General features: G+C 39.9%; 1 protein-coding gene across 5 annotated transcripts; it reads right to left on the bottom strand.

Annotated features, from left to right (window-relative positions):
- Positions 1–554: 554 nt before the first annotated feature.
- Positions 555–18,442, bottom strand: tdrd7a (tudor domain containing 7 a). Of its 5 annotated transcripts, none has more exons than XM_085459848.1 (23): positions 18,358–18,430; positions 17,911–17,985; positions 17,511–17,740; positions 17,249–17,393; positions 16,971–17,085; positions 16,759–16,854; positions 16,548–16,576; positions 15,989–16,029; positions 15,550–15,720; positions 12,854–13,285; positions 12,495–12,691; positions 11,346–11,538; positions 7,815–7,926; positions 7,452–7,663; positions 6,654–6,788; positions 5,957–6,040; positions 5,691–5,825; positions 5,477–5,587; positions 4,744–4,915; positions 4,434–4,594; positions 3,690–3,883; positions 3,246–3,406; positions 555–1,532 (listed from the first exon to the last, which is right to left on the bottom strand). In XM_085459848.1, the coding sequence occupies exons 3-23, from the start codon at positions 17,712–17,714 to the stop codon at positions 1,309–1,311; spliced, it is 3,324 nt and encodes a 1,107-aa protein (XP_085315974.1). In that variant the 5' UTR covers positions 17,715–17,740; positions 17,911–17,985; positions 18,358–18,430; the 3' UTR covers positions 555–1,308. The 5 variants fall into 5 exon arrangements, with proteins under 5 accessions (XP_085315974.1, XP_085315973.1, XP_085315976.1 ...); XM_085459847.1 differs by lacking the exon at positions 18,358–18,430 and adding an exon at positions 18,082–18,350; XM_085459850.1 differs by lacking the exon at positions 17,911–17,985 and having other exon boundaries at positions 18,364–18,442.
- Positions 18,443–18,539: the final 97 nt, after the last annotated feature.

The raw sequence follows: 18,539 nt of genomic DNA, 5'->3' as shown, positions 1-18,539 counted from the left end.
TTAAGTCCACTCAAATCCATTAAAATTGTGAAATTATAATTCAGTCTGATTCAGTTTGTACAGACAGCCAAATAAAACTGTTTAAAATACTCATTCTAATGTGGGTGAAGCTACAGTTCATAATAAGTGGGGGGGGGGGGGGGGGGGGGGGATGTGCAGTTACAGAATATTTTGACTACAAATCAACCGTTTTAATAGGACCAAGTTTTTTGTTTTCTACCTTCGTGATTAAATAAGTTAATAATAATAACAACAACAATAATGCTAAATATTATGTAGCAAAACTCAAAGCTGTTTAATAAAGCACCTGATAAACAAGCAGCACTCTCCCAAGGCAGCTCACTCTGAGCATTATTTGCTTTAAAGGTAATATTACTGTATTTCATGTATATTAACTTTATGTGTTTTTCTTTTTAAAGTTACTTGAAGACATTTGTAATGCAGTTAGTCAGGTCAGGGTAACATGACAGATGTTTACTTGATTACACAGACATTATGTAGGACTAAGATGGGTAATGGATACCAGGTATCAATTTTAAATAACTGGACATGAATAATCTGAGCTCCTTTAATATTATAAAACAACATATTTCAAACTTACTAGACAGCTCTTTTGCTTGACAAAAGTGCCTTTAAAGGTTAGAAGAAAGGTAGAAATGTGAAATGTAAAAGTGAAATCAGGGGTTAAATGTGAAAACGCTAACATTAAACATTCAACATTAAACTATATTGTCCATTATACAAAATGATACTGGAAGGCAGAGGTTAAACTTGAAATCTTTATACGGTGCATGCTTTCTATATTTTGAAAATACACATCACACTTGCAAGAATCTGCTGACAAGAAATTGCTCACCCCCCCCCCCAATATTTGCCCAACAAACCGTTAAACTGACATTGTTGATATAAGGAAAAATTTAATGGATTTATGACCCTATCTAGAAAATTGTAATCAGAATTAAACTTTTTGAGCCAGAAGGTATGGACGCACATGCAAACCCCCCCCCCACAAAAAAAACAACAACAATTTCTTCATAAGTATACATTTCAAATATATATTATATAAATAAACAGCTGGATTCACTGCAATATCAAACTCTGCAAAGTCAGCTCAGCTTAAAGAAAAAGCAAAACATGCAATAAAGAACACATATGGCTTAACTAGAACCAAAAGAAAAATGCAGGAAATTTTTATTAACTTCAAGACTGTGACCCTACCAAATCTCAAAAGTCTTCGTACAGAATAATGAACACTGAAACAGAACAGAGGACATTTATCCCCATGCTTGTGTTTCCATTCTAGGAAGTTCAAGACAGCTCGACATCAATCGCAGTGATAACTGTGTGGATCCAAAGGTCCTGATTATCCACTGTGGTGTCCACTAGGTAAACTGTCAACCTGCGCTCCCAAGGCTCACCTTTGACCTCCGACACATCTTGCACACTGTCCACCACTGCGACCAGTGCGCGATTCTCTACATGATTTCTGAATAACATCGAGGAATCCTCTGACCATTGGTGCTGTGTTACACCTGTGTGATCAGGAAAAGGAAACAACTAGTATGTGTACACCACAAATTTCATATAAAACATGGACATGTCTACTACAACACCCCCCCCACGGCCTTTTGCATTTTGGCTTCCACTATATTGATTGGTAGTAGTGACTATGTTTGGATGGATGGATGGATGATCTCCGTCACACCTCTCTGATCTTTCAACTAACAAAACCTCCAAATAGAACTCAGTCAGCTGGTAAGTTGCTTCTGATTTTCCTTGAAGCAGGCTAAAATAGGCCAAACTTTGGAACAGTCTGCCTCTTCAAACTAAGATCTCTCCAACACTCGACATCTTTAAAACCTGTCTGAAAACACATCTTTACTCACTAGCTTTTAATTCTGACTCAGTTTTTGTTTTGTTCTTTGTGTTTGTTCTACTTTTTACCTTTTTAAAATGTGCTTATAAATAAATTGATTGATTGGTTACTAAGTTGGGCTGTCAAGTTAAGTCACATGCAACAAGATTTGCTTGTTGAACACTTCTTTGCAAGTGGCAAGCAGTCCCATGAAGGACACTCCAGGTTTCAGATGGTAGCTAACCCTCAAACAGAATTTTGCTATTCCAATAGTAGACATAATTGTACCTAGGGCTGTGGGATATGACCAAAACCTCATATCCCGATATAAGACATTTATCGCCCCGACAACGAGATATATCACAAAAATGTTACATTTTCTGTAAATTCTGTGAATCTCGGGCAACTCTACTTGCGTGAAGTTTTTTCAGCTGGGCGTCGTGTACCTGGAGTTGAGTGTGTCACATAAGTTGAAACTGCCACAATTTTCTTTGTATTTATTACACTGCGTGCTAGCGAGACAGAAGCTAAGCTCGCTGCAACATGGCAAATGCCTGAACGCTACCCGAAATTGAACCTCCCCCACCCTCATTCAGATCTGGCATTTGGAACTATTTTGGTTTTCATGTGAAGCATGACCCTGAAGGTAAGCGCGCCATGGACAACAGTAAAACAGTATGTCGGATGTGCCACGTAATGCTCAATTACATTGGTGGGAACTAGTGCGTTAGCGCAGTTAGCTCATTAACGTGTTGACGCCGTCCAGCCCCACACACGGGGTGATCCGCGGTAGCTCGTTAATGGAGATTTGCGCCATTATGGCGTTAAAGTAATTTTAACGAGATTAACGCTGACAGCACTAGTGGGAACACAATGAATATGACTGCACATTTACGCCAACATCATCCTAGTGCAAAGACAAGTGGAAGCAGACAAAAACAATAAGCACGCATGCTACAAACTTTACCCGAGTCATTTAGACAGCCGTTAGCACATGCTTCTCCTTATGGGGACCTGATATGTTTAATATGCTGCTGAGAATATAGCCCAGAAGAAGCGTATAGTATAGCTTTTATTTTGGAAAGAGCCATTTCTCTGTAATAAACCCTCTTTTCCAAAGATGAGTGATTTCTCGATCAGATAGATTTTATTTTTTTATTATTTTTTTTGTTTCAGCAACATTAAATTTAAAAACTACTTTTGAGTTAAAACATATTTATAATTTTAATGAATGACAAATTAAAAAGGCATGAACATTTTTTGTGTCGAAAAAATATCGAACCGTGACACCAAAGTATCGAACCGAACCGTGAATTTTGCGTATCGTTGCACCCCTACTATCCATCTATATGTAAAAAACCAGTGAAGCTATATGAAGACAATAACTCACCTGCCAGTTGTGCAGTCATAGCCTGGAAGGGCAGCTGTCTGAACTCCTCTATTAAGGGCCTGATGAGCGTACTGTGGACTAGCTCATGCTTACCGTAGTCCAGCTGGTAGACAGACACCAAGCCATTGGAAAGACTCCCCTTCACCTTCACACGGTGCCAACTACATACAGGTAAACATCGGTTAAGCCATTGACCCTGACACAATAGCAACTTATTGATTTTAAACTGTGAACCTTGGCATCACACAGCAAAGCAGTTGAAGGTTTTCCTCCTAATATAAACTTATAAAAGAAGAATTCTTTAAGAATATCTTTTATAATTTTGGAGTCTCAAAAATATGCTACAAAGACAACAATGTGTTAGGGAAGGAGAGAGAATAAATGAAGTAGTTGATTTATTTCGGGAAAAACTGACAGACCTTTAGCAGCCATGTGTCGACTTACTTTTTGTCTATTTTGGCAGCATAGATGTGCCCTTTCTGGATGGTGGTGGTTGGGTTGGTCTTCCCTGTCTGGTTGTAATAAAGCATCATCTCCCCCATCAACACCACCAGCTTATGCAGGTCATGCCAAGCCTGCAGCACAAAGTAACCAGGGTGGCATGCCACTGGTACGAACACATCTATATTCTGACCAGGCTGAAAGAAGAGGACAAGGAAAATGACTTCTTGGTACTCCAGCTTTTTTTGGGTCTGGAATAACCCCAAACCCATATTCTTTACTAATTTAATTTGACCATAATCTGTAAACGGATGTGAGAAATTGCTCACACACACACACACACACACACACACCCCCCCCCCCCCCAAATTTGAACAGCAAGATTATGTTGAACTTTTAACTGGAAAACTCTATTCATTTTCAATGCTTCAATGTTACAGTTTTATTGTTGGACTGTAGTAGAGTAACTGCATGTTTCACCATGCAAAACAATTGTTTTATTTTAAACTAAGCCTTGATGAACTTCAGTTTATTCTCTCTGAAACAAACCACTTTGGCTTCACCATGCTCCCCTCTAAACCAACTTTTTTCAGATTGGCTCCCCTGGCAACAAAAGCATTTAAAGGAGTGGTAGGGAGGAGTTTTGTGCTTAAAGCCAGGGCTGCGTGCTTGAGACTATTCAAGCACACAGACTATTCTTGCAGCCATCTTTTACTCCCAATAGAAGGTTATCTCATCTTCACGCACCAAGGGGAGATCCAGCAGAGGTGGCAGCTGAAGTAGTTGCGTCTGAGTTTTGGTGGTAGCATCCCCGCCCCCTGCTATGTGACGTAGCTGCGGTGAAGCCTTCACAGCGGGATTCGAGACTGAGCTGCTGAGAGACGACCTCTCCATCACAGGAGTGAGACCTACAAGTTTAAACAGCACCCCATTCCAAATATTACATTAGAGATTATGAGCTTAAATAAAAAAAATTAAAAATAAAAGTTTCAGGTCAAATGTTTACTGCTGGTAGGAAGTATTTCAGACCCAGAATGTTTATGATGCGCACCATTACCTGTATTCATGTTGCAACTGGTGAGTGTGTTGTTTTGTATTGTGAGCTTCTTCCACAACTCTGACTGGGCCAAGTGATGGTTGATGCTCTCGTCCAAATGCTGACCGCCAACGCCAATGAAAAGATACATATAGACAAGCGTGTCCTTTGTGTCCTGGTTTAATTTCAAGATCTGAAAATGAAAAGAATGGTTAAAAGAATGCATGGACAAAATGTACAAATTGAGAGCTTAAATTTATCGTGACTGCTTTACACAGTTGCACTTTGGAGTTAACTGATATTTAACTGCACGTCTACTAATGAATCAAAATACGACAACCAGAAGTCTAACACACTGTTAGAACCTACAAGACCTGTGATTTGCCCTGTGATGTACAGCACTAATACAGCAGATCCTTTATTCTGTGCATTTTGAGTGAAAGAGCCAACACAAATCATATTTGGTCCAACACATTCTCATTATCCATCAGAAGTTCATGGTTTGTGGATCGTTAGACCAGTGCTAGTAGATGCTGTCCATAGCTCTTCCACTAGCAATGCTGGTTATGGTATGTCTCAACAGTCAAATCTTTCCTGTTTAGAGATACTTCATTCCATTTACCTGAAAATTTGTCAAAAATCACTTCTTTCACACTGGCCATTATTCCAGTATGCAATTACAAGTTACTGTGCTTCAAAGTGAAGATTTTATTATCAGCAGCATTTACCAAGTATTTTTTGATGTAGATAGTACCTTCATTCTACAGGCTTCAGAGCCCATAACAGCCTCCTTCACCCACAGAATGGCCTCTTGGCTCCAGTCACCCTCAGGAACAGGAAGGTCAGCTAGGCGACATTTAATAGCCTGGAGAAGACACACTTACAAACCTTTACATGTGTTACAAAACTCGTGAAGCCTGTCTGACCACTGATCTCTCCATCACCTAGAACAAACACAAGTAACTAACCTGTGGTGGGATGATAATGAAGTCTTTCAAAAGAAGAGGGGGGATCTCCCGAAGATCAGTGAGTTCTAGTGTTGCTGGGACACCAAAGTCAATGACAGAAATCTCCATCACTCTGTTACCGTACATATTGGTGATCTAAAATTAAAAGCAACAGAAGATGAAGAAGAAGAAAAACTTACTGGTCATGATTTTTGCCATTCTCAAAACATTTCTTTCAATTATTTTTAAGTCTTCAAACAAATACATTGCCAATATTTGATTCCTACCTCAACTCTGGCCCACTTTTCTTTGTAGCGAGCTAGACAGAACTTGCCAATGAAGGGCCTAGACACCAGGAACTCAGATGTGATCTAGTAGTGGGGGGGGGGACGACGACAAACAAACAGAAAAACCCAGTAACAGTGTTAGAAAGCTTTGCCCATTCCACAGGTGAAACGGCAGTTGCAAGGAACTCATATCTGAGAGAAGTACAAATAATGAATAAATCCCAGTAAATGACAGACAAGTGTCTGAAGTCTTTGGTGGGGATCAAATGCACTGTCAACGAGATAAAAGACAGGCACAAAAAAAGAAGAAGAAAGGAAGCCATTCGTGCTCAAAGGTCATCCTTAAGGAAAAACCTCCAACAAGAACAATTTTTTTTTTTTTTTTTTTTTAAACTAGATGTTTTTTTGCATTCATTGTTCTTTGTATTTAAAGTAAATGCATGCTTCTGAAAAGCAATTTAAACAGCCAATGTGAGGTACAACAACTGCACAAAAACCTCATTGTCCCTGAGGCCCAGTATGGGGAATGTATTTTTCCCCCTCCTTATCTTTATCACTACATTCTCTGAGCTGTTTATAACTTCTCACAAAAACACATGACGAAAAATACAATCCTGCACACATAGTATGTGGAAATACCCTTATTCCATTGTCTTCCACTCTTCCATGAATGTATGTACTATAAAGTATTATATACCTGGGAAATGAAGTAGGCCTCCGTTTCTTCTAGTAACTTGCTCAGTCTTGCAGTTCCACGGGAAGGGAGCTGGCAGTACAAGGTGCCATCTTGACACACATTTGTGACAGACACATCCTGATAGGTAACATTTACCTACAGGCAACAGTATCATATTATACAATGCTGGAAGAATTCATCAAAAACTTGTGTGATGCAGCAATGATGATAATGGTTAGAGTCTCACGCACAAAACAGTCTTTGCATTTTCATCTTATTTCTGGCCATTTGATGAGCTAAAATGAGTGCATTATGCTTCAATAAATGAAACCCAGATTAATTTATTGAAGAATAATGAACTCATTTAAAAAAAAAAGCAATTTTATTACTACAATACATTAAAAAAAAAACAAAAAAAAACAATGAAGATAATGAAAGTTTTGCTGCACTCCCAAAGTTATTTTTGTACTCTTGCATTTTTAAATCAAGTAACACGTGTTTCTCAGGAAAAATAACAAGCAGCAAGCTCTGCCTGAGGGCTAACAAATCACTTTGCCCAAAGCTGAATATAAAACTGCAGTTTCCAAACCACCCACACACGCAAACACACACCCCTACTGTAACATAAGACACAATAAAGTACGGGTAACACAGCACCACTTAGTGGTTATGTTGAGTTTATAAGAAAAATATGAAAAGGGGAGGAAAATAATTACAAATCTAAGTCTTCCCCACTAGAACTAATTGTCTGACCACATTTTATTTAAAAAAAAAAAAAAAAAAAAAAAAAGGTATATCCTCAATAATATGTAAACCTACAGACAGAGGGTTGTTCATGGTCTTGTCCTGTAGAACCTTCAGGCAGGCGGAGTTGATGTTGAGGTCGTCATCCTGTGAAGTATCATAAAGTACTGCTGTAGGTACTTCACTCTCTTGGCATGGCTCTAATGTTTCCATCAGCAGGATCTTTCCAATTGCCACATTATCCATAAGTGAGAGCACCAATGGATGGGAGCTGAATCTTTCTAGGCCTGACAGGAGGATAGTAAAGAAATGGAAAAAGATGAAGACAATGGCAAGAGCATCAGGGTAACAGAAACTCCTAAAAACACTTCCTTTATCTAGAGATTGAGTTTGTTCTGTATAAAACAGTTAAACAGAATTTCCTAATGTTCTACATACCTGCAAGCTGAACATTAGTGGCTTGAAAGGGCAGGGAAAGAAAGTCCCTGCGTAGTTCCAGCAGATTTTTCATGTTAGTCTCTACAGAGAAGCCATAATCCATGTAGTAAACCTGACAGACACACAGAGAGGTTCTTTGGTTTCACATGTCTACGTACACACACACACACACACACACACACACACACACACACACACACACACTAAATATTATAAGACTTTTGGACGCCTTTTAATACACATTGTATTGTGATGGCGCTTATACATCAGTCTCACACAATTTGAGACTAAACTTACAATAAAACAACAACAACAACAAAAACATACAGAGTATTAATTTTCAAAAGTAAGAATGCACTCTTTGCAAGTGTACATAAAGTTGGTTTAGTTTAACATTAGAACCACAAAAGGGGGTAATTTGGCATTTATAAAAAAAAATAAAAAAAATCCTTTTACCTCTGTTAAAATAAAACCATCATCTCATATTCCTACACAGGGCTTATTCATCAAATACTGAATTTCTAGGGGTGCTGAATTTTAAACAAATATTTTGACATGAAAGATGCTATAACATGAGCCAGAGCTAGACAGATGTTATAGATAAATAAATGTATACGTTATAGTATTTAGATAAAATAATAATAATAATAATAATAATAATAATAATAATAATAATAATTAACTGCCAAGGTGAGCATGGGATTCTGAACTACAGGGAGTGCATAATTATTAGTCAAGTTGTATTTTTGAGAAATAATTTTATTATTGAACAACAACCATGTTCTCAATGAACCCAAAAAACTCATTAATATCAAAGCTGAATGTTTTTGGAAGTAGTTTTTAGTTTGTTTTTAGTTTTAGCTATTTTAGGGGGGTATCTGTGTGTGCAGGTGACTATTACTGTGCATAATTATTAGGCAAATATACATTTCTGACATTCAAAAACAAAACAAAAACAAATCGGCGACCAAGATAGCCACCTTTCTTTGCAAGGACACTCAAAAGCCTGCCATCCATGGATTCTGTCAGTGTTTTGATCTGTTCACCATCAACATTGCGTGCAGCAGCAACCACAGCCTCCCAGACACTGTTCAGAGAGGTGTACTGTTTTCCCTCCTTGTAAATCTCACATTTGATGATGGACCACAGGTTCTCAATGGGGTTCAGATCAGGTGAACAAGGTGGCCATGTCATTAGTTTTTCTTCTTTTATACCCTTTCTTGCCAGCCACGCTGTGGAGTACTTGGACGCGTGTGATGGAGCATTGTCCTGCATGAAAATCATGTTTTTCTTGAAGGATGCAGACTTCTTCCTGTACCACTGCTTGAAGAAGGTGTCTTCCAGAAACTGGCAGTAGGACTGGGAGTTGAGCTTGACTCCATCCTCAACCCGAAAAGGCCCCACAAGCTCATCTTTGATGATACCAGCCCAAACCAGTACTCCACCTTGCTGGCGTCTGAGTCGGACTGGAGCTCTCTGCCCTTTACCAATCCAGCCACGGGCCCATCCATCTGGCCCATCAAGACTCACTCTCATTTCATCAGTCCATAAAACCTTAGAAAAAACAGTCTTGAGATATTTCTTGGCCCAGTCTTGACGTTTCAGCTTGTGTGTCTTGTTCAGTGGTGGTCGTCTTTCAGCCTTTCTTACCTTGGCCATGTCTCTGAGTATTGCACACCTTGTGCTTTTGGGCACTCCAGTGATGTTGCAGCTCTGAAATATGGCCAAACTGGTGGCAAGTGGCATCTTGGCAGCTGCACGCTTGACTTTTCTCAGTTCATGGGCAGTTATTTGGCGCCTTGGTTTTTCCACACGCTTCTTGCGACCCTGTTGACTATTTTGAATGAAACGTTTGATTGTTCGATGATCACGCTTCAGAAGCTTTGCAATTTTGAGACTGCTGCATCCCTCTGCAAGATATCTCACTATTTTTGACTTTTCTGAGCCTGTCAAGTCCTTCTTTTGACCCATTTTTCCAAAGGAAAGGACGTTGCCTAATAATTATGCACACCTGATATAGGGTGTTGATGTCATTAGACCACACCCCTTCTTATTACAGAGATGCACATCACCTAATATGCTTAATTGGTAGTAGGCTTTCGAGCCTATACAGCTTGGAGTAAGACAACATGCATGAAGAGGATGATGTGGACAAAATACTCATTTGCCTAATAATTCTGCACTCCCTGTAAAGCAGAGTGGGTAAGAGGTGGGAGTGTGCGACCAAACATGTGGAGAACTGGCCATTTTACTGACTGTACAGAGCAGCGAGGAAACCATAGCTGAACCCAACTGAGAGTGCACAGTATGGAGAACTAATCCAAGGGAAATACATTTTTTTGTTGCAGGAGAGGTCAAAATTACACTTTCTGGCAGAGACAGAACAATAAATTCAAATTTCTTTGTATTGTGAGAAACTGGAGAAACCCATGCAAATACAAATTTTCCAGTGTGTCAAGTTTAAAATACTTTCAAAGCAAACTATGCTGCCTATCTTAATTTGCGTAAGCATGCCATTTTCGTAAGTCACTCGTCCTTAAACTTGCATTTTTTTTTTTATTTACATAGACTAACAGCCACACTATCAAACTCATCTTCTTCAACTAATTCTTAAGAAAGGGAAACAGTAGTATCATTAGATTTTAATCCACCAATGTGTGGGATCATCTAGACAAGCGGTCTCCAACCTTTTTTGCACCACGGACCGGTTTATGCCTGACAATATTTTCACGGACCAGCCTTTAAGGTGTCGCGGATAAATACAACAAAATAAAACTAGTACCGGTACCGAAAAAAAAGAAGATTTATTCATAACACACGTGAAAAGACCCAGGAAAACCGAGTTAACGATAAAAATGATAACAAAATAACGCTGAAAACCGATAAAAACCATACATTTCACACCTGAGCCTCAACTTTTGCGGCCCGGTACCAAACGACTCACGGACCGGTACCGGTCCGAGGCCCGGGGGTTGGGGACCGCTGATCTAGTCCGAGAATGAAACAAAAAGAAGAGCTTTGAATGACCTTCAATATGCCTGGAGAACTCTTCCTGAGCACCACTTAAAGAAATTCCAAGAAACAGAGTTCAGTCTGTGTTAAAGAGTAACATGTGGGCATACCAATATTGACTTTCAAGTCTGTTCAAGTCTGTATATGCTTTACTTCTATTCATGTTTCATAAATCACTGCCACCATCTCCAATTTTCCCAGCAAAATATAGAGAAATGAGACATGGATCAAGACTTTTGGACAGTTAAATGCTCTTACACTTATAAAAACTGCCTGATGGTTTAGCCAAATTAAAAAGCTTGGCTCTATCAATATAATTTACTGAGACGCATAAAGGGGATTAAAAAAAACAACAACAACAACAAAAACAGTGACATTGTGTGTCAGAAACTCTCAGGGTGACTAAAATTGTAGTGGGTGCAACTAGATATTTTAAATATAAACATTTAGGACTTTAAGGACTCATAAACACACTAGCACAGAACTATGGTTAAAAATAAATAAATTCAAGAAATTTACCTTGACCTTGTTGGGGCCTGTGACCTCTAACACCTGCCCTCTGGCCATCTCAGCTCCATCCTCACCTCTGACAGCTACAAGCTGACCAACTATGGGATTAGACACAGGATGCTGAATGGAGTTTTGGCTGTAAAAGGTTTGCATGGCATCCTCCATGGCTTCCTGGGCGTTGGAGTAATTCTCACCTACATACCTGAAGAAAGACAGATTTTCACTTCACTCTTCAATTTGTCATAACTTACTGTGGGGGAAAACATTTTTGTATTTTCAAATTAAATCCAAATAATGAAGGTTGCAAGACATGATTTTAGTCATAATAAATCACAAACAAACAAAAAAAAGACTGAATTGATATTATGTAATAATAATAATAATAATAATAATAAATTGCGTTTATATAGCGCTTTTCGAGACCCTCAAAGCACTTTACAATTCCACTATTCATTCACTCTCACATTCACACACTGGTGGAGGCAAGCTACAGTTGTAGCCATAGCTGGCCTGGGGCAGACTGACAGAAGCGAGGCTGCCATATCACGCCATCAGCCCCTCTGGCCATCACCAGTAGGCAGTAGGTGAAGTGTCTTGCCCAAGGACAACGACCAATATGTAGGTGAGAACTACTCCAACGGCCAGGATCGTGGCTCAAGAGTTGGGAGTTCGCCTTGTAATCGGAAGGTTGCCGGTTCGAGCCCCGGCTTGGACAGTCTCGGTCGTTGTGTCCTTGGGCAAGACACTTCACCCATTGCCTACTGGTGGTGGTCAGAGGGCCCGGTGGCGCCAGTGTCCGGCAGCCTCGCCTCTGTCAGTGCGCCCCAGGGTGGCTGTGGCTACAATGTAGCTTGCCATCACCAGTGTGTGTGTGTGAATGGGTGGATGACTGGATATGTAAAGCGCTTTGGGGTCCTTAGGGACTAGTAAAGCGCTATATAAATACAGGCCATTTACCAAGACAGACAGAGCTGGGGATCGAACCGGCAACCTTCCGGTTACAAGATGAACTTCCCAACCCCCTGAATCACGGTATGTTGATAACAAAAGGTTTTGGATTTTTCTCTTCCATTTTGTTGACTGGGTTTAAATTATTTTTTAGATTTAATAATGCATTAAGAAGTACAAAAATGTCTGCATTAATAAAGTCTGTCTCACCTTACAGTAACGGCATTGGTGGTCTTGACTTCAGTAACCAGCACTGATGGGTATTGCACTGAGGGAAGAACTAAAGAGGGAGGAACCACAGGACTCAGGACCTTCAGACCAGAAGGAAGAGGATGCCTTATACCCTGCTGGTTTTCTCGACCGTCTGTGGGTTTTATGTCTGCTCTGCTTGATTTGTAGAGGATGGCCTGATCACAGGAAAGAACGAAAACATAACCATTGTTAAAATCATTGTTGTTTTAGCTGCAAACAATCACCATTTTCACCCCTACAGTTTCTGTGTTACCCATCAGAACACCTACTGCTGTTTACTCAACTTATACGTCACCTACACTGCATCAATCTCTTACCTTCTTCTTGTCATGTGGCGAGGGGTACTCCACATTGCATATATCAAGCAAAAGAGACAAGTTGTCCAGCACATGCTCAGGGAATGGCACCTTGTATGCCTCCATAAAAAGTTTGGGCATAGCATGGGCCCACAGACCCTGGCTGTATTTGGAAAGGAGCTCCTTTATTTTCTGACGAACATCAGCTGAGACAACAGCACACGGTTTTGATGGAGGACATGGTGTAGAATCAGAAGTGGGATTGAATGTGACTTGTGTACAAGGGCTTTCAGGTGTTGAGGGACATGAAGAAAAATGTGTGCTGGTAGTGCTTAAATTGTTGAGCGATGCTTGTGAAGTGCTGGTGGTGCTCTTTAAAGGAACAGGAGATTTCTTGGTAGGCAGAGGAGGGTAGACCAGCTGGTCGGCTCGGTTGGTGGAAAGTTCCTCTACCTTTGGAAGAAGATAAATGAGACACACAAAAAAGTGAACATCTTAAATAAAGCTGTTAAGCATACAATCAAAGACCGCAACACACCTCCAACTTACCCCATCTCTAACACCCTTCTGTCATTCTAACCCTCTCCATGACCACCTTCACTAAATCCAGGAATCTTACATGTACTCCTGCCTGGCAGCTCCATTAAAATTCTTTGTCTAATAAATCCACTGTACCTCATTTGCACAATTCCAAACCATCTCAACCTTGCCTCAAACTTTGTCTCCTCAAACTCTGACTCATTTTTAATCTTGTCTATCCTGGTCATTCCCAGTGAAATTCTGAGCATCTTAAACTCTGCTACCTCCCTCTCATTTTATACGTGTGTATTCTGTCTTGCATCCAACTTTCTTCTTCACTCCAGTGCATACCTCCATCTTTCCAGACTCTCCTTCACCTGCTCGCTACTTTTACTACAGATTGGTGCTCACAGATGACATCCAGGGAAACTCCTACTTGACCTCATCTGTCAACCTGCCCATCAACACTGCAAGCAAGAAGGGGCTCAGAGCTGATCCCTGATGTAATCCCATCCCCATCTTGAACCCATCTGTCACTCCCATTACACACCTCACCACCATTTCAGTGTCCGCATACATATCCTATACCACCTCACATGCTTCTCCTTGCCACTCCTGACTTCCTCGTGCAGTACAATAGTTAGCTGGCACCTTATCATATGCTTTCTCTACATCCACAGAGACACAGGGCCTGTCTCAATATGCGTTCTCGTGATACGTCATCAGTCGGAGACCAAGTACTGTTCCAATTCAAAGTACGCATCAAGCCGAGAACACGAAAAAGTCCCGGATGTGTTCTCGCTCCGCCCGTTTTATCGAGCATGCATCGGTGGTGACTTGTGTGGACTTGGTACAGCTAAATATCCCAGAATGCATTTCGTCCAAAACTCAAATGCAGTAATGGCGGACGTGCGGGGCTAAAAACTTTTAAATATTACTCTTTCTGAGTCACAAAATAAACTTTTAAGTTATTTTCAAGCGAGAATGTAGCTGTGTAAGCTTCAAATATCTGCTCGATTTATCAAGATATCATATATTTCAAAATGTGCTCTGATGTTTTTGGAGACGTCTGTGACCCGCCAGCTCTATAGCAGATATGGCCTGCATGGTAAATGGCCTGCATTTGTATAGCGCTTTTCTAGTCCATAGGACCCCAAAGCGCTTTACACTACATTCAGTCATTCACCCATTCACACACACATTCACACACTGGCGATAGCGAGGTTGAGGATCACTAGAGCCGGCGAGAGCAGCGGACTCCCGGCGCAACATTTTCAACCCCCCCTACGGTCTTTTCGCTACTCAGGTTAAACAAACCCCAAACCCCAGCAGCTGCCTATTGTATTGAGTGTCCACTAAAATATAAATAAAAGCGTTCTAACATCTCACCTGCTTGTTTTTATTAAAACATACATGTACACTATTTTTATTTTATTTCGCTACTGAGGTTAAACATGATATATAAGTCACTTAGATCACTTCTAAAAGTTAACGTTTGGTTTATTTCAGTGTTTTATTTGTTCCTGAGTAAATCGGTTTGGCTGTGATTAAAGTTAAGCTTCATAACATATTACTCAGTTAAATTAAGAGGGGACAGCAGTAAAAACTCCGGACCTGTGACATCATCAAGTACGCTGGTGTTCCAAATGTAGAAATCGCGAGTCTGTGCTCACGTTCTCGGCAAGTCCGTACTCCCGTGCGGTCTCGGCAAGTCCGGTCTCCCCGAGAACGCGAGTGCGTACTCGCGTACTTAAAATTGAGAAAAGGCCACAGTGAAGCTCCTTCTAGTGCACTCTTCTGGCATGAAGCCATACTGCTGCTCATTGACTGCCACCTCTCTTAAGCTAGCTTCAACAACTCTGAGGCCTAGCATTACTTTTTCATTTGCTATAGGTCTGAAAACTAGTACTGGTAACGATTTCAACTGAAAATACTATCACTTCCTAAGAGTTTGTTAAAGAAAAAAACTTGACTAAAAGTACTTTTTTTAAAAGGCATCACGATACGTCCACAACCACCCTTACTAACCCTTTTTTGGCATTTTAAACTACAAGTTTTCAAAATAATTGATTCTGAGACTGCAGAACTGAGTGTGAAATTGAAAACTGTCACTGGGTTTACAACCTAACATAAAACAAGACATTAAAAAGAACAAAAAAACAAAAAACAAAAACAAAAACCCAAAATACTCAACTTACGGTACACACGTGTGTCCACTTTGCCATGTCCCTGAGCACCTGAGGATGGAGGTTCCGACTGAACGTATCACAATAGAGTTCTGAGAGTTTTGACATCCACAGTCCACTGTAGTACTTCTCCAGGAGCTGACTTATTTGACTCTGCACCAGCTCCACGTCATACTCACTATCCTGCATGGAGGGATTTGAACGATCATGTGTTGCATTGCCACCTATGGGTTAAAACTTTCTACTATACCATATTATCAAAACTATGCAAAAGTTATTTTCTTAAACAGAAAGCATCTGATGTGACTTCAGTGATCAAATAGTTTAATTGAAATAGTATAAATATGGATTCTAAGTGTATTTTTTTACTCAGAAGTATTAAGATTGTCCTGACCATCTAAAGAGCACTTTGTATTCTAATATTGACAAAATTAACAGCAACAGACCGTACCTGGGATTGGCTGGGCATAGATACTCGCTGTAGGTTCACTTCTGAAAAATGTTTGAAAAGATAGAAATTAAGTAAATACACTTTGATACAAGCCAGTCTCAAAAGCAGAGCACTGCTGTTTGTTGTTAATCTTTATACATATGCTGTATTAACTTCTTAAATCAATCATTAGCACTAGAGCAAAACTTTGTTTCATTTCAGATCCTATGATTATTGTGACCATACATTGTTCTGAGCACTATAGCTGATAAAAAGTCAAACACTTCAATATGGTGCTGGTTAAACTGTCATCTGTGCAGCTGATTACAAGAGTTATATATTGTGATGCTGCACGGCCAAATTCACTTTGCTAACAAGCTTGGTACTGTTTGTACTTTTCTTTAGTAATACATTTCTAAGCCTGACTTGAAAAGATCTAAAAAATATGCCCAAAGAGCAGTTTAAAAGCAGATATATGCAAAAGCACTATATTTGTGTAACTCTTGTTATACTTGGATTCAACTTAGAAAGTTGTGCTATCAGAAAAAAAAAAAAAAAAAAGAGGAAAAATCTCAAATACCTTTGGAGTTCATCAAGTTCTTCTCTTTCCTGTTAGCAACATAGATATCTTAAAGCACAATGTGATTTCATAACAATAAGCTGTCACTCAACAGGACACAGAATTTTGCATTCATGTAGCTATGATTCTTAAAGGCTATACATACTAAAATTACACAGTACATTTTTTTGAGGAGAGCTTAAGCTTAATTTGCCCACAAGTGTATCTTCACCTGTTAAGTGTAACACATGCTGGTTTTAAAGCTGGTTGAGGAGCTGGTTGTCGGTGTTCAACTGGTGTGATGGAGCTGAAACCTTGGTCCAACTTCCTAGCATTTGAGAAGATTATGACAGAGTGTGACAAAGAATTTCTGCAAAGCTGAATTTATTGTCTAAATATTGCTTATAATTCCTTGAATAAATAAGTAAAGAAGATATTGTTAACCTGTAGTCCCCTGAGGCACTGAAACCTCTATAGCCACCATAGGGCCAAGAACGGTTTTTTGATGAATAACATTTACTATGAGCAGAAGGTTGGCGGAGTGAAGTCCTTGGCCTCACTAAAACCAAGGAAAGAAAAACAAACCATATAAATAATGACCAATGTTTCCCCACAGATACAGTGTGAAAACCTGCCCAATCATTATGACATTAATCTTTTTTTTCTTCTCTGTCTAAGACGAGACCATGATTAATTAGTTGTTCCAACTAAGAAACACCTACCATTGAGCATGTACGAGTTGGGAGGCTTGAATCTCATCTTGCAGTTCACAATCTGGGAGCGACCAGATTTCTTCGAGGTTTTCTGCCTGGCAACCAATTGAGCAATGTTGGCAGTCTCCTCATACACTGCAGCTAAGCACTGTAACTAAGGTAAAGATTAATAAAAAATTGTTTAATAAAAATTTCTAGCAGTTATACGTCTCCCAGTTCTTTGATGAGGCAGTAGTGTAGAGGGAAAACATTTTTTAAACAATACACTCACCTGACCCATGCCGTACTCAAGTTTCACAACGGAGGGAATGCTTCTGAGGTAGTCCTCGAGCTTTGAGAAGCCCAGCTTCTCCAGTGGGATGTTCTCTCCACACAGTGACCGGTACTCCGACTGAAGGTTGTCAATTGACACGCCGTCTTTGCTGGACTGGAGGACAGCCCGCAATATCCTCTTGACGAACTCGGCATCTGCCATCTTGGCAAACTGAGACTTGCACAGAACTGAGAAAAAACGGAAAGCAAAACATGTTTTTAAAAAAAAACAAAAACATAACATTGTAACAAAAATGTGAGCTTCAACAGCACATTTCTTATTTTCAAAGAGCTCTGATATATTTTACAGTTTGGATACTTTAAAAATCTACAAATCTTTGGTCCCTAAGTTAACATACCAACACGTTTGGGGCACACTCATTATGTCCGAAATCTTTTTTTTTTTTCTTTCCACTCAGGTTCATGAATTTAGCCTGTAAAGGGAGTCACAGGAGTGACTAACGATTAGGTAGGAGTTTCAGGTGTCGAAAACCTCACCAATAAGTTTGGTGTGTGAGATTTTGGTATACCACGTTTGTATCATTGATGCAAAGAGCAAAATCTCAGTGCCTCATTACTGGACTCCTTTTTAATCCTCATGGAGAAAAATGGCGCAAACCGCGGGAGTTGACTAACGGCTAACTGTTAGTACAAAGTAGCTCGTTCAGAGGTCGGAAATAGTCCTTCATTTCGGCCCACAGTTGACATAAACCATAAACCAGCGAAAAACATCTATATTGCGCAATTAACATCAACTTAAATTTGGTAATTTTATCGACAGGGAGACGGTTAAAAGTTAATAGTACCTGCACCTGTTAACCAAACGCCTGGAAACTCTTCTCTCGCGAACTCAAAATCTCGCGCACGCCCACAACTCCCAGTAGTTAATTATCCTGAACAGCGCAATTTTGAACCGCCTCATATACGTTTAAACATTACGTCGCTTTTTTTTTATTTGTCTCGTAAACATTTAGCTAGCTAACACATA

This window comes from Copadichromis virginalis, linkage group LG6, assembly GCF_057382275.1.
Source record: "Copadichromis virginalis isolate Kocher_CV1m ecotype Utaka linkage group LG6, C_Virginalis_male_GT1.1, whole genome shotgun sequence".
Taxonomy (NCBI): Eukaryota; Metazoa; Chordata; class Actinopteri; order Cichliformes; family Cichlidae; genus Copadichromis; species Copadichromis virginalis.
This window is presented reverse-complemented; position numbering and strand designations above follow the sequence as displayed.

Coding starts and splice junctions, on each gene's coding strand:
- tdrd7a (XM_085459850.1), bottom strand. CDS start 17,714: ATGGCAGATGCCGAGTTCGTCAAGAGGATATTGCGGGCTGTCCTCCAG. Junction 17,086..17,248: donor CAACTCGTACATGCTCAATG/GTAGGTGTTTCT, acceptor CCTTGGTTTTAG/TGAGGCCAAGGACTTCACTC. Junction 3,407..3,689: donor GCTGCCAAAATAGACAAAAA/GTAAGTCGACAC, acceptor ACCTGTATGTAG/TTGGCACCGTGTGAAGGTGA.